At 41.9% G+C, this 16,569-nt stretch overlaps 1 protein-coding gene across 1 annotated transcript in view; it reads left to right on the top strand.

Moving 5' to 3' along the window:
* Positions 1-15,823, top strand: part of PIWIL4 (piwi like RNA-mediated gene silencing 4) — a 356,967-nt gene extending 341,144 nt beyond the window's left edge. Inside the window, exons 19-21 of the mRNA XM_040340167.1 lie at positions 1,812-1,937; positions 4,975-5,122; positions 15,423-15,823. Of these exons, the coding sequence (XP_040196101.1) occupies positions 1,812-1,937; positions 4,975-5,122; positions 15,423-15,539 (391 nt within the window). The 3' untranslated portion in view covers positions 15,540-15,823. The remainder of the gene's footprint in view (positions 1-1,811; positions 1,938-4,974; positions 5,123-15,422) is intronic.
* Positions 15,824-16,569: the final 746 nt, after the last annotated feature.

Below are 16,569 nucleotides of genomic sequence, written 5' to 3' on the forward strand. Positions count from 1 at the left end.
ATTTGGAATTTGGAGTACAATACAGTGCAGGACACAATTTACTCTTTTCTGTCTTCTCTTTTTCCTTATTGATTGCTACAAACCTGGAGTCTCACGGAGTGGGCGGGGCTGTATGTGGGTGCACTGGGAGTGTTCCTTGCCAAGCTTTTGCCAGTGTTCATTTAAAAAAAAAAAACACACATACAATGTTTTGTTTAATTACAGATCTGAACACAGCTGCATTGTTTTCAATGGAGTCATTTACACAGGGGGGTGTAAACATGCACTGCATTCAGATCCGTAACACAGAATCCTAAAATCTGCATCTAGAACAGGCTTGGGCGTATAAATGCACGTATCAATGCAAATAAAGGTGTGGGCCAAACAAAGGTAGAAAATGAATCCTCATTGTGGCACTATACGATTCAAGTACATAACAAACCTCCCTCTTAGAGTCGGTTCACACTGCAGCAGCACGACTTCGGGGGCGACTCTGCAAGTCGTCCTGAGGACGACTTCAGAGGCGATTTGCAAAACGACTTCTGTATAGAAGTCAATGCAGGTCGCCCTGAGCCGCCCCCGAAGTTGTACAGGAACCTTTTTCTAAGTCGAAGCGACTTGCGTCGCTCCTATTAGAACGGTTCCATTGCATTCAATGGGACGCGACTCGTCAGGCGGTTGAGCCGCCTGATGTGTCGCCCCAGTGTGAACCGGCTCTTACAGGAGTTATGTTGTTGTTTGTTATATAAATACATGTATACACATTTGTAATCGTGCAAATTAAGTCTAAATAAAGGGGGAGTAAATTATCATTATGTATGCATACATGTCTATATTATTTTAAAAGCATCTATACGCAAGTATTTTTCTGATATTTGTGCTTAAACTTTTCTCTTAGAAAACACGTCATTACATCAGTAAAATATTTACAGTCGTGTGAAGAAATCCTTAGGCCTGGTTCATACTACTGCGATTTCGGATGCATTTTGGGTCGCACTGAATGTCATGACAATGGAAAGAAAACATTGCTGCCATTGGTTTCTGTTTACATCAATGTAGCGCAGCTGCGATGCAACTTTGCAGGCTTTAGAATGGCATGTCACACATCTTGTTTTGATGCTGTGTACATGGTGTCTTTCAGGACCCTTTTTGTGCCTCGTTCAGCACCATGATTTTTTTTTATATGAGTAGCTATATTTAAAAGCTAAGCTCACCTTAAAAAAAAATGTTAAATACTGTACAATTTTTTTTGCATGTAATACTAAGTACATTTATAAAAAAGAAAATCTGTAGAGTAATGTCTGTAAAGCATTGTACCCATGATCAGCAGATCACAGGTACAATGTCAGGCTCTTGCAGACTGTCAGTACACCTCCTATATGGACAGGTAGTTACTAAAGTCCAGGCCGCTTAATGGACTACCAGAGCATTCACCAGTGCCCTCGCAGTTCATTGAAGACTACAAGCCCTCAACCGCAATGGATGAATATAGTTTGTACAACTCTGAATGAGGCGGAGCCCCACACGACCACGCTGTTTTCAAATTGTGAAAGCAGATCACAGGGAGGAGGCAGATTCGGGGGTGAATGCTCAACATGGTGTATCATGTTGAGCAAGGTGAACTTATTCTTTGAAAGGTAGACTTAACCCCTGTGGGCCCCAGTGCAGCATGTGATCATCCTTCCTCAACATTCAGTCTGTCTGATTTTTTATTTTACATAAGTGTTTATCTTGAGTATTTGATAAAATAAATCTTTATGCTTGTTAAATAGTATGAAATGGATAAGGTGCCTTTTCAATAACCTTGTTAATGCTGGCTTGTGTTTTTTCAGCCCTAAAATGACATTTGTCGTAGTGAGGAAGAGATGCACCACTAGGTTCTTCAGTGAAGCTGGCCGAGGGCTGCAGAACCCACCATTGGGCACAGTGGTTGACAGTGTGGCTACAAGACGTGAATGGTGAGTCAGTTTCAATGCTGCGTATCTTCTGTAGGAAAGACTGAGCCTGTGTTGTGTACTTTGAAGCTTCATGCACACTGGCTTAAACGTTGCTTCTGCAAGAGTTTTGTGTTCTGCCTGTAGAAGCAGCTCAATGTTATCCTATGTGTCCATGCACATTAGGAAGATTACAGGCATATTTTTATCTCAACGTTTAGAGGCAGGAAAAAACCCTTCTGGTTTGTGTTTCTGTTCGGAGCTTACTGGCAGAAAAAAACATAACACTTCTTTAAACTCATGTAGACTTTGTACAAAAAATGCTCTATATGAGCGTTTTTTTTCTCCCAAGGGAACAGGCTTTTTTAAAGCCCAGTGTGTGTGGAGCCTGAAACTGTTATTATTTTCAGTCTCCACTCCAAAAAAAACAAAACAATCTTGACAGTTTTCGACTGTCTCATCGAACACAGCACCTTCAAGGATGACTGTTCAGGATCCAGCCAGACAACGCCATGGTGTGGCCTATGTCAATCACCAGGGCTGAACAAGGTGTTCAACGGCAGCAGTAAAAGTATCTTCCAATCTTCACTGTGCAGTGCTCATGGATGTGAAAGTAGACAGTAAAAAGACTAATGCCGCGTACAGACGGTCGTTTTTTGTGATGAAAAAAAACAACGTTTTTGAAAACGTCATTTAAAATGACCGTGTGTCTTCTGAAAAACGACAAAAAAAAATTCGAACACGCTCGAATTTTTTGTGTCGTTTTTAAAAACGTCGTTTTTTGTGTCAATGAAAATGATAGTGTGTGGGCAAAACGACGTTTCAAAACGAAGTTTTTAAACCCGCGCATGCTCAGAAACAAGTTATGAAGCGAGCTTCAATGGAACAGAGTGCCGTCGTACGTGCTGAACGTAACCGCGCTTTGCTAGAGCATTTTGAAAAACGATGGTGTGTAGGCAACGTCGTTATTGAAAATGAAGTTTCAAAAACGTCGGTTTTTTTTCATCACAAAAAACAACCGTCTGTACGCAGCATAATACGATAAGTATTAGTCTTTTTACTGTCTACTTTCACATCCATGAAAAGATTAGTATTGTTAAAAATGTATTTTACTCAGCTATAAAGCTGATTTATATTTTTTCTTTGTGTTAAAAAGACAATGGAACCATGTCAGTCAGTCCATGTTCTCATAGGTACTTAGGGCCATATCCTCAAAAGGGATACGCCGGCGTAAGCCGTCGTATCCCTGGTTCTAACTTTGGAACTGATCCACAGAATCAGTTTTCCAAAGTTAGGCAGAAGATCCGACATCTGTAAGAGACTTACACTGCCGGATCTTAGGATGCAGTACCGCATCCGCCGCTGGGGGCATTTCGAGTCGAAATGCCGCTTCTGGTATGCAAATTAGCACTTAGGGCGATCCACAAAGCTTTTCAGCTTCGTTTTTTCGCCGTAAGTTTTAGTTTGCAAGTGTAAAATTAGGGCTGCTTTTACATGGTGTAAAGTTAGTAACACCATGTAAAAGCACATTCAAGCGACGGCATTTGGTATGCATTCCCGAGGGAGAACTCCACGGCAATTTGTAAAATCAAAACCGGCATGGGTTCCCCCCCCAGGAGCATACCAGGCCCTTAGGTCTGGTATGGGTTGTAAGGAGACCCCCCCTACGCCGAAAAATCGACGTAGGGGGTCCCCCTGCAATCCATACCAGACCCGTATCCAAAGCACGCTACCCGGCCAGTCAGGAATGGGAGTGGGGACGAGCGAGCGCCCCCCCCCTCCTGAGCCGTGCCAGGCCGCATGCCCTCAACATGGGGGGGTTGGGTGCTCTGGGGCAGGGGGGCGCACTGCGGGCCCCCCACCCCAGAGCACCCTGTCCCCATGTTGATGAGGACAGGACCTCTTCCCGACAACCCTTGCCGTTGGCGGGCGGGGGCTTATCGGAATCTGGGAGTCCCCTTTAATAAGGGGGCCCCCAGATACCGGCCCCCCACCCTAAGTGAATGGATATGGGGTACATCGTACCCCTACCCATTCACCTGGAGGCAAAAAGTTAAAGTTATTAAACACACAACACAAGGGTTTTTTAAATAATTTATTATTCTGCTCCGGAGGCCCCCCCTGTCTTCTTTATTAGCTCTAATACCAGGGGGGGCTTCTTCTTCCACTCTCCGGGGGTCTTCTCCGCTCTCCGGGGGGGGGTTTCTTCTTCCGCTCTCCGGGGGGGGGGGGTCTTCTCCGCTCTCTGGGGGTCTTCTCCGCTCTCCAGGGGTCTTCTTCTATATTCGCCGCTCTCCGCTGTTGACTCGGCGCACCCCGGTTCTTCTGCAGCTGTCCGGTGCCTTCTTCTTCAGCGCTGGCTGCCTGCTATCTTCGTGTGTTAGCTCAATTACTAACAGGCAGCCAGTGCGGTCTTCTGTGACGTCACCTTCTTCTCTTCTGTTCTTCTCCCCTCTTCCGATGTTGACACGTCGCCTCTTGTCACTGCAATGATGGAAGCGCGCCTTGCATCCCATTTATATAGGCATCACCGTCCCATCATGCTCCGGTAGGTACCCACATGCGCAGTACGGCCTCATTTAAATTTTAAACGCCCCCCGGAGAGGAGGACCGCCTTGCGACGGCGGCACTTAAGTTACACCGCTCAAAATTTCTAGGTAAGTGCTTTGTGGATCGGGCACTTAGGTAGAGATTTTGCGGCGGTGTAACTTAAATGTCAAAAGTTAAGTTACGCAGGGTTTTTGTGGATCAGGCCCATACATTCTAATTTCTCTATCCCAGTCATATGCCTTATGGTCAGCTTTGGGTGGAAGCCAGTTTACATACCAGTATGTTTTTGCACTATGAGAAAAAATGACCTCAAACATTGGGACAACCAACAAACTCCATGTAGATGTCCTCATGTGCTTGGTGAGAATCAAAAGAAAGATCCCAACACTTTGTGTGCTCTAATACTGTAGTGCCCAGCTATCACTCCGTACAACTTGTCTTCTCCCAAGATGATTTTTTGCATAGGTTATTGAATATATGCTTAACCCAATACAAAACTGTTGTTTCCTAGGTATGACTTTTTCCTGATAAGTCAAAATGCCCGCCAGGGTACAGTAAACCCTACATATTACAACGTGCTTTATGACTCCAACTGTCTTAAACCCGATCACCTGCAACGTCTGACATACAAGCTTTGTCATCTGTACTACAACTGGCCAGTAAGTAAAATATACTTGGAACATTTTTAACACTTATTTATAAATCAGTGAGATTATTACAGGATCATGGATGCAAACACAGCTCTAGGTCTGTCTCTTAATTCCACCTCCACTGCCACACTAACCAGGTGTTGGCCCTGTTGCTTACAGATTCCAAGTAGCAAAAAAGGTATGGTTGGCCGCACATCTGGTTAAAATCACCTTTATTTCCGCATATCCATAAAAACAAATCTAGGACACAAAAGATGCGGAACAGCATCACCAGCTAATGCATTTCACGCTCATGTAGTGCTTAATCGTAGCTCCAATTAGAACTATGATTAAGTGTTAAGTGAGCTTGAAACGCATTAGCTGGTGATGCGGTTCCCCTACTTTTGTGTCCTCAGTTTTCTTCTTTTTTTTTTTTTTATGGATATGCTGAAATAAAATTGTTACTGGTCCTTTGTGAAAATTGCCCTCTTCTTTGGAAAATTACCCTCTTTTTGTCCTGGTTACCATTGTCATTGGAAGAGAACAGAAATGGGAAATCCAAATACAGTGCCTTGAAAAAGTATTCATACCCCTTGACATTTTCCACATTTTATCATGTTACAACCAAAAATGTAAATGTGTTTTATTGGGATTTTATGTGATAGATCAGCACAAAGTGGCACATAATTGTGAAGCGGAAAGAAAATGATAAATGGTTTTCAATTTTTTTTTTTTACAAATATCTGAAAAGTGTGGTGTGCATTTGTATTCAGCCCCCTTTACTCTGATACCCCTAACTTTAATCTAGTGGAACCAATTTCATTCAGAAGTCACCTAATTAGTAAATTTAGTCCATCTGTGTGTAATTTAATCTTTGTATAAATACAGCTGTCCGTGAAGCCCTCAGAGGTGTGTTAGAGAACCTTAGTGAACAAACAGCATCATGAAGGCCAAAGAACACACCAGACCGTTCAGAGATAAAGTTGTGGAGAAGTTTAAAGTATATTTAGGTTATAAAAAAATACCCCAAGCTTTGAACATCTCATGGAGCACTGTTCAATCTATCACTCGAAAATGGAAAGAGTATGGCACAACTACAAACCTAAAAATACATGGCTGTCCACCTAAACTGACCAGGCCGGGCAAGGAGAGCATTAATCAGAGAAGCAGCCAAGAGGTCCATGGTAACTCTGGAGGAGCTGCAGAGATCCACAGCTCAGGTGGGAGAATCTGTCCACAGGACAACTATTAGTCGTGCTCTCCACAAATCTGGCCTTTATGGAAGAGTGGAAGAAGAAAGCCATTGTTGAGAGAAAGCCATAAGATGTCCCATTTGCAGTTTTGCGAGAAGCCATGTGGGGGACACAGCAAACATGTGAAAGAAGGTGCTCTGGTCAGATGAGACCAAAATTTAACTTTTTGGCCTAAAAGCCAAACGCTATGTGTGGTGGAAAACAAACAATGCACATCACCCTGAACACAACATCCTTCAGCAGGAACAGGGAAGCTGGTCAGAGTTGATGGGAAGATGGATGGAGCCAAATACAGGGCAATCTTAGAAGAAAATCTTTTGGAGTCTGCAAAAGACTTGAGACTGGGGCGGAGGTTCACCTTCCAGCAGGACAACGACCCTAAACATACAGCCAGAGCTACAATGGAATGGTTTAGATCAAAGCATATTCATGTGTTAGAATGGCCCAGTCAAAGTCCAAACCTAAATTCAATTGAGACTCTGTGGCAAGACTTGAAATTTGCTGTTCACAGACACTCTCCATCCAATCTGACAGAAAAAATGAGTTATTTTGCAAAGAAGAATGGGCAAAATGTCACTCTCTAGATGTGCAAATCTGGTAGAGACATCCCCAAAAAGACTTGCTTGAAGCTGTAATTGCAGAGAAAGGTGGTTCTACAAAGTATTGACTCATGGAAATGCACACCACACTTAGTACATATTTATTTGTAAAAAAAAAATTGAAAACCATTTATCATTGTCCTTCCACTTCACAATTATGTGCCACTCTGTGTTGGTCTATCACATAAAATCCCAATAAAATATATTTTCGTTTTTGGTTGTAACATGACAAAATATGTACAATTTTAAGGCAATGTATGAATAGCTGTCTTTGAAAGAAATGAGAATGAATCATGTAGTAAAACACAACGGTCTTAAAGAAGATTTCCACTCACTTTGTAAACAATGCACTGTATCTCACTTTTGTGTGACTTGCTCTTGTGTCTGTGGGACAGAAAGTGAAGAAGCCCCCCCATACCACACACACACACACACACACACACACACATTAGGGCACAGAGCGCAAAAGAAAATCTATCTGGGGTTTTATGTAACCTCTTCCCTCTCCCAAAATAAAAAGTTCTATATTTAGATAACACTTAACTTGATTTTCCCTGAAGAGATACGACAGTAGTGAGGCTAACTGTCAAATGTGACATGTAAGCGAAAGATTTAGTATACAAAGTTTGAAAACTGTGAATAGGAATGACTAAATTGATTTCCATCCAGGGTGAATTGTTTTGATTCTACCAAATATATTAATGCAGAGTCTTCCAGTAGGGAATCAAACAATTTAAAAATCATGACTGCCTGGATCCGTAATTGCATGATTCTCTATACGTGAGACAAATCTATTTGGAAATATTTTTGAAAAACAAATATTTATGATTCACTGATTTTATTCTTTTTTTTTTTTTTTTTTTGTATTGGAATGCATTTTTTTTTTATTTCTCCCTGATATTTCCATGCAGATGTGTCTGATGCCGGGAGAATTACATAATTCATAATGTCAGTTAACTGGTTTAGTAAATGGCATGTTTCTTTCCAGATCGGACGTGTCTTCACACAGATTGTTGTGACTCATCTAATTTGTGAATTGCTTCTGTCTTCCCTGTTGCCGATATCAAACTTTGAGGGCCCTATCAGATCTATTTGCTGTAGTAACTTAGCACACTGCACACCGTTGATTAAGACCGGTGCAAATTGTAGCTGCTGCAGCTCAGTGTGGCCTTCAGCCCAGTTCCCTATACCAACAGGCACTGGTGACATGTCACTATAGTAAATGGGGCCGGCAGCTGCACCTAGACGTTCTGAGCTGCAACAGGAATCGCATTACTGCCATGACAGTTTGCACCTGCTCTAATCAATGGTGTGAATGTAACCTAACAAACTAATACAGATCAGGCATACATGCTGTGCATTGTAGTGCTGGCAGTGATCTGGCTTCCCAGTGATCTGGGTGCATTGGCTGCCCATTTAAAATGAATAGGCTGCCCTAACACAATGCATATTAATGTGTGATATGACATATAACACACGTTACTTCATTACCACACAGCATTAAAATGTGAAAATGCCCTGAAAACATTTATAAATCTAAACTTTTTAAATTATAAAAAACGTGCAGTTTTAGAATGTCTTTCTGTGCGGCACATTATCCATGTTTTTGTGTATTTTAGGTGGGTTGTCGTGTGTTTCTGAAAACACATGCAATAACAAGCAGATGTGCTGGAACACCAGAAAATGCTACAAACACTTAAATATTCATATGAAAATTAGTATATTGTTCCCATAGCTCTCAGATCTCTCCTCGACTTTGTTGTAAAAAAAAAAAAATAGAAGAGGGAAAAAAAGACAAATGTAGCAAATGGGTTATGTAGAGTAGTGTTATCTATGCAAATTCATATTCTCTGTCCCCACTGAGCTTGGAACAAACATCGGAGAAACAGTAGAAGGAAAATGGAGCAAAATTCTCTAATACCTACTCAACAAAATTTCCCATTAGAATTCTTCCATTGGAAAGGCTGGTTTGTTTAAGTAAAACATGAATGCAGTCTGTCATTTCTGCAGCTCTTATAGTAGCATATTACATGCACTAGTACAAGGTAGGTTATTCAGACTACACGTTAATGCTGGCTTTATACAATCACACGTGCACATCTGAACATCATACAATCTCTGCTGTGCCCATTTTGGCTCTAAACGGGAATGTTTGGGTTGCCCAAGCATTCCTCTTTAGGCTGTGGAGGAAGTAGTATGTCTCCTGGTGTTGACTCATCTCTGTAAGAGTATCTTGGGCTGCCCCATACATATTAGATTGTCACCAAAAGATTGAGAGGCTGTCATCTAAAATCTGTGACAGCAGAGTAGCTTGCAACACTGATAAGAATTTGTGGATGTGCTGCATGGGAAGGGTCTTTCCATTAGAACAGCTAAAAAAAATTGTTTTAAGGAATATCTTTGAAATATATTACTCTGCTCTATGTATTAAAGACACAATATAAAGATGTACTATTTCATGCATTTTCTAATACTAGCCAGATTATCCAGGCCTTGTAAGGGATTTTGTGTGCTGGACATAGTTGTTTTTCTAAGATTTAATATTGAGGACGGATATTCTAAATTAACTAGAGCAGATATACATAGAATATATTATTAAAGCAGAATGTTTACATGCAGTATGTGCTGTGTTCAGTACATTAGTGACCTCTACTGGTCAAAAATAGGAAAGGAAACAGTTTTGAAAATATGTGTGCCCAACCCAGCAAAGATCCTTGTGTATCGTAAATAAATGGAGGAATAGAAGAGTCTGTATTTCTTCAAACAATACATAACTCTTTTCAAAACTGCCACAGGTTATTCCACCTCTACAGTTTTTCATTGCAGTAAATTCATTCAAGCATGTTCATGGATGAAATTGCAAAATATAGTAGATTATCACTAATATGTAGCAGTAAAAATGAATAGAGATTAATCTTTTCCATCTCTATCTGAGACTAAATACGTTTTCTTAATTGTACATTGCAGGAGACAGAGGACTATAAATTTAGAGATAGATACTGTAAATAATATTTATTGTCATTGTAAAATAACATTTCTATTTCAATCCTACTTCTCACATTATACAAAAAAAAAATACATTGCATGCACATTTACAGTACATGAGTCAAATTTATATCAAATAATTATAAAACATTCCCATCTTTAAAAATAAGACCACCCTGTTATAACAAACAGTAACTAACAGTAAGGCCCCGTACACACGACCAGTTTCCTCGGCAGAATTCAGCTTCCGACCGAGTTTCTGGCTGAATTCTGCCGAGGAAACTGGTCGTGTGTACACTTTCGGCCGAGGAAGCCGACGAGGAGCTCGACGAGGAAATAGAGAACATGTTCTCTATTTCCTCGTTGTTCTATGGGAGCTCGCGTCCCGCCGAGCTCCTCGGCGGCTTCAGTGCTGAACTGGCCGAGGAACTCGATGTGTTTGGCACGTCGAGTTCCTCGGCCGTGTGTACGAGGCCTAACAGTCTACCAGCAATAATTCAAAGAAGTGATGACCAGGATGGGACAAATCTCTCAGGCCCCGTACACACGACCAGTTTCCTCGGCAGAATTCAGCTTCCGACCGAGTTTCTCGCTGAATTCTGCCGAGAAACCCGGCCGTGTGTACACTTTCGGCCGAGGAAGCCGACGAGGAGCTCGGCGAGGAAATAGAGAACATGTTCTCTATTTCCTCGTTGTTCTATGGGAGCTCTCGTCCCGCCGAGCTCCTCGGCGGCTTCAGTGCTGAACTGGCCGAGGAACTCGATGTGTTTGGCACGTCGAGTTCCTCGGCCGTGTGTACGAGGCCTAACAGTCTACCAGCAATAATTCAAAGAAGTGATGACCAGGATGGGACAAATCTCTCACTGTTTTCTCTGCTCTACAAAGACAACAAGACTGATAAATTTCATCTAGAGAGAGACGTTTACAGCCCACAATTTTCTATGCGGCGTGGATTATTTTCTAGAGAGTGGTCTTATCTGTCAGTAAGCAATTGGAGTACCAAACTAGGATGCAATACATCAATATAACATATGAACGATAGAAGATCTCTAATACTTTCTTCCCTAGAGCCCTTTTACTAATTAATCTCAGGAAGATGTGTGCAAGGCTGGCTGGCTGTATGTGCCAGAGCAGTGTGTTGGAAAAGTGAGGATGGAGAGCACAGCAGAAAGCTGTCATATAAAAGCGGGGTGCAGTAGAAGGCAGTAAATTACCATTACTATCAGGAAGCAGTCACCCGAACCAGTACCCAGAGTGCGGGATCGGAAGCCGCAGGGAGTCAGTGAGGAGGCTTGGAGCGCTCTGCTGTAATCAAGCTGTATGGCAGCAGTGTACTACTGACCCAGAAAATATATATTCATGACTACTTAGGTTATGTTTCCACCTTCAGGTGTATGTACAGTAGGAATCTTCTCCTAGACATAGCCCATCTCAGCTCAGCTAAGCCTCAGTTTTTAGCTAGGGTCCTTAGGTGATGGGTAACCTGCAGAAGATTTTCCTTGCAAGGGCTTGGTCCCAATTCCTGGCCTACTCATAACACCCCTGAACAGGGTAGAGGAGAGCTTCATTCTGATCACTTGCTATGGTCTAATGACCAAGATGGACTGTACCCAGATCACTCATTCAATAACAGAGACTGCCTGTAATGTTTGCCAATCGGCACGGAATGCCGTGGACAGTAATCTCCGGGATACAGTGTATCCAGTGAACTTGCTTGCAAAGTGCTGTTCAGTTCTTTGGGACACCCCAAGTACTTATGAATATCACTTTCTCTATGTTCTAGAATGTATGTTTAACAAATTAGGATTTTTGATTTACCTATTACCTGTTTGGATGGGTGGATTTCAAAGACTTTCATAATTCTGCACTTGGACCCTTATTTATCCAATAGTGCATGCCCCATCATGCTCCTAAGAACATACACCAACCATAACTTTGTAACCACCCTCCTAATTTTGGGTAGGTCCCCCTTTTGCTGCCAAAACAGCCCTGACCCATCTAGGTATGGATGCCACTGGACCGCTGATAGTATGTGGTGATATATGGCACCAATCAGTAGCAGGTCCTTTAAGTCCTGTAAATTGAAAGGTGGGGCCTTCGTGGATTAAACTTGTTTGTGCAGCACATCCCAGAAATGCTCAATTGAATTGAGATCTGGAGAATTTGGAGGCCATGTAAACATCTTTAATCTCATTGTGTTCCTCAAACCATTCTTGAACCACATTTGCAGTGTGGCAGGGCACATTATCCTGCTGAAAGAGGCCACTACCATTAGAGAATATCATTTCCATGAAGGGGTGTACTTGGTCAGCAACAAGTTGGTACATGTCAAGTAACATCCACACGAATGTCAGGACCCAAGGTTTCCCAGCAGAACATTGCCCAAAGCATCACACTGCCTTCTTCACGCACTCAGCCATCTGCATGATGTAAAATAAAAAATGATTCATCACTCCCAGTCGCCGTCTTCAATTGTTCCATGGTCCAGTTCTGGAGCTTTTGGCTATGGACATGGGTCAGAATTTACACCCTAACTAGATTACAGCTATGCAACCCTGTACAAAACAAACTGCAATACCATTTTTTTTCTGCTTTCAACAAGTCAACTGCGGGAACTATGAAACTACAAAGGGATTTAGTCCCTATCTCTTCATAGTTTTTGTGCTGTATCTTTAGACACTTAATCAGACACTAAAGCCTCGTACACACGACCGAGAAACTCGACGGGGAAAACACATCGTTTTGCTCGTCGAGTTCCTTGTGAAGCCGTCGAGAAACTCGACAAGCCAATTTTCTCCATTCCCGTCAAGGAAAAAGAGAACATGCTCTCTTTTTGGCTCGTCAAGTTTCTCGACAGTTTCCTCGAATGGAAATGTACACACAACCGGTTTCCTCGACAAAAAAATATCTCCCAGCAAGTTTCTTGCTGGTTTTTGCCGAGAAGCTCGGTCGTGTGTACGAGGCTTAAGACTTCTTGTGCTAGGGTGCCTTGAAGAACTTTTTCCTAAAGAGTTCCTGAGCCAAATCTCTGATCATAGACATAAACACTGATGGTATCACTTCCTCCTGTTGTTGAAATGTATTTAATAATTACAGATACTTGTATAGTCAATTTACACAGTGCTTTACATATATATTGTACATTCACATCAGACCCGGCCCTTAAGAGAAATGGCACTCCTTAGAATTCTCCCCTGTCCTTGTACTGTTAAGAATATCTGGGTCTAATCCTCATATCATTGTATATATTACTTCCCTTCAGCATGATATTTTACCTGACACTGACATTGGCATCCATCAGTTGCATCTCCATGAATATTTCCCTCAGTTTTGCTTCTGTACTCCTCAAGGACAGGTAGTGCCTGGTTTCTCCACTCCAAATCACTGCCACCATACGCTTCACTATGTGTGGAGGCTAGATCCATTACATGGACCCCTTTTCTGCACAGGCCTCCAACCATCAGATTTTGCCCTAACTCTTGATATGTTCTCCATCTCTGTATTAAAGTGAAGGATCACCGTCTTTCCTGTTTGATGTACTGAGCATTCTTTCTGCTCTTGCACCCTTTGAGAATTGGCCTTGACACCAGTCAACTTCTTTGCTGACCTAGTATTCAAAAGTCTCACATTGCCCCATCCTCAGTATTCCCATTTATATTCTGTTTTCCTCCACATGCGGTCTGTAGATACCTTGGCATTTGTCTGCCCATCTCACTAAACACATTACATTTTTTGCCAGCATTCTCTAATCACCTGATATTCATCAGTTGGATGACCTCTAAAGCTGGGCGTATACACTTTACGTTTTTTTTTGTTTTTTTTTAATTAAACAAACAGGTTGATCGAAAAACACACAGTCGGAATTTCCGAAAAGAAAAGTTTGATGTGAGCTTTTGGTCGGAAATTCCAACCGTGTGTAGGGCCCATCAGACTTTTTCTGTCTGAATTTTCGAACAGCAAAAATTTGAGAGCTGGTTCTCAAATTTTCCGATGGGGAAAAGTTCTTGTCGGAAATTCCGATAGTCTGTATGCAATTCCGACGTGCCAAAAAACATGCATTCTCGAAATCAATTCGACGCATGCTCGGAATCATTTAACTTAATTTTTCTCGGCTCGTTGTAGTGTTGTAAGTCACCACGTTCTTGACGGTCAGAATTTTGTGTGACCGTGTGTATGCAACACAAGTTTGAGCCAACATTCTGTCTGAAAAAAATCCATGGTTTGCTTATCGGAATTTCTGATCACGTGTAGGCGGCATTATAGATCTCTGCACCCACACACCTCCAATCAGAGAACATTTTAAATTCATTGAAAAATGCAAACATTCCCTGAATGGCATCTATGTCAAGCAGCCAACCTCCTGTGTTCACAGTGCAGTAGACCGAGGCACCAAGAAGTAAGTAAAGATCACTGGAGTAGTGGTGTCCATGTCAGTGTTTTCTAGCTTCCAGGGGCATCAGCCAGGTATGGTATATGCGTAGTTACATTGGTCCAAGCTGGTCCAATATAACTATGTATAAAATTATCCATCCCTGGAATTCCTCTTTAAAGGGGAGTTCCAGCCATTTGTATGTTTATTAAAAGTCAGCAGCAACAAAAAGTGTAGCTGCTGGCTTTTAATAAACAGACACTTACCTGCTCCAGCGACGCGCCTCTCCCCCCCTCCCCGGCCGGCGTCTTCATTTTCAGTGTGGGCACCCGGCCGTGACAGCTTTCGGCTTCACGGCCGGGCACCCACTGCGCATGCGCGAGCGGCGCGGCCCGGCGCCGCGCCGTGTAATTGGCCAGGAGATCGCCTAGGACCTGTGACGTGTCCTAGGCGATCGCCTACAGCAGCCCCTTCCTGAAGGCGATTAAGCTTAGTCGCCTACAGGAAGGAGGAAGTGGGACAGGAAGTCCCACTCGTGCTGAAGCCCCCACTCCCCCCCAAAAAAATTACATGCCAAATGTGGCATGTAAGGGGGAGAGGAGTGGGTTAAGAGGAAGTTCCAAATTTGGGTGGAACTCCTCTTTAACCTTTGACTTTGTTGAAAGGTCTGCAGGGCATCCACGCAGACAGATGAAAATGAAGGAAATACTTTGGTTATCAGTTATTAGGTGGGAATTCTGATTAAAAAACATTTTTACTTTTATGCTTGTATCACTTTGGTAACAATACTGATGAAGGCAGACCGGTACAAGATGAATTGTAGTTAGTTGCGTCAGGATTCTGCAGACAGCCAAGTGTCTTAGAATATGTATACAGTGTATATAACCCATTTTTTTTTCATCTGAATATGGTTATAAATAGTTAACACATGTGAACAGCTGTTCCACGCCGGCTAAACTCATTCATCAAACACATATCCCACTGTGTCAAATTTAAAATATATGAACATATGTCCGTTAGTTAACCTTTTAGATCAATTGTTTGCATGTTCTGCAGTATAGAATTATCATCTTCAGTATTTAACAATGCAGTTTAACATTTGTGCTACTTTGTGTATCTTACAGGGGGTGGTTCGGGTGCCTGCACCATGCCAGTATGCCTATAAACTCACCTCCCTGGTCGGGCAAAGTATTCATCGGGAGCCAAGCATAGAGCTTTCTAATACTCTGTTTTACCTGTGAGCTCTCAACTGGTGATCTTCCATACTAACAGCTTTTTGCATACTTTTTGGTGTCAGTTAAATGTTATTGTTGTATGGCGTCACCTTTAGAAATCCTTGCTGATTTATACTACAGCTTGTATTGCAAATATATCTAACAGTCATTATGAAGAGAGCTAGATCATTCCACTAAATGACAGGTTATAGCTTTATCTCTGTGTATTTAGAACAAAGATTTTTTTAAAAAATGTTTTTATAGTACAATTTTACTAGTTGTTTAATAAAAGTTTACTGTTTACACTTTCAGTCTGCTGGGGACTCTGTTTAAAAGTTTAGATAAATGAACAAAGGTGAGTCAGGACTTGAGCACAAAAGGACATTTGAGTTAGGGACTGTTCACATTTCTACATAGGGCCTCCTTGCCATCATTGCTACAGTCAGCCAAAATTATTATGCAGCGTTGTGATAAATACTACACATTTTTACACTGAAGACTCATTTTAAATCATCTTTCCAGCATACAGTCGGTCAAGACACACCACTAGGAAATGTCAAATGTTTATGGTTTGTAGCATCATGAATTAGAAATCACAGTGCACACTCACCTGAAGTCACATGTTATACCTTCTATCCTGTTCTTGTAAAAATCACCAGCAGCCTCGACACAGTCCATGGTGTTTGAATTAAGATTACTCGTATTGTTTTAATGTTAGGGTATGTTCCTGACAATAATTAGAAATTAAGTGGCAACTTGGATGGGTGGGGAAATATCTTCAACTTTGCAGAAAAAGTCTGGTTGTATGTGAGTATTACTAGCTACAGTACATAGTTAGGTTGAAAAAAGACACAAGTCCATCTAGTTCAACCAATAAAAAAAAAAAAGCTGTATCATGAACTGGTTAAATGATAACTGTACGAATCTGCATCAGATTTCAGTAACAAAAATGTCTTCCTCATTCTTGAGGGACACATGGGGGGAGTTTTTCTAAAGCTGGTGCACACAGAATCTAGAGCAGCTGTGCATAGTAACCAATCAGCTTTTAACTTATGAC

This window comes from Rana temporaria, chromosome 2 (assembly GCF_905171775.1).
Source record: "Rana temporaria chromosome 2, aRanTem1.1, whole genome shotgun sequence".
NCBI classification, from domain to species: Eukaryota; Metazoa; Chordata; class Amphibia; order Anura; family Ranidae; genus Rana; species Rana temporaria.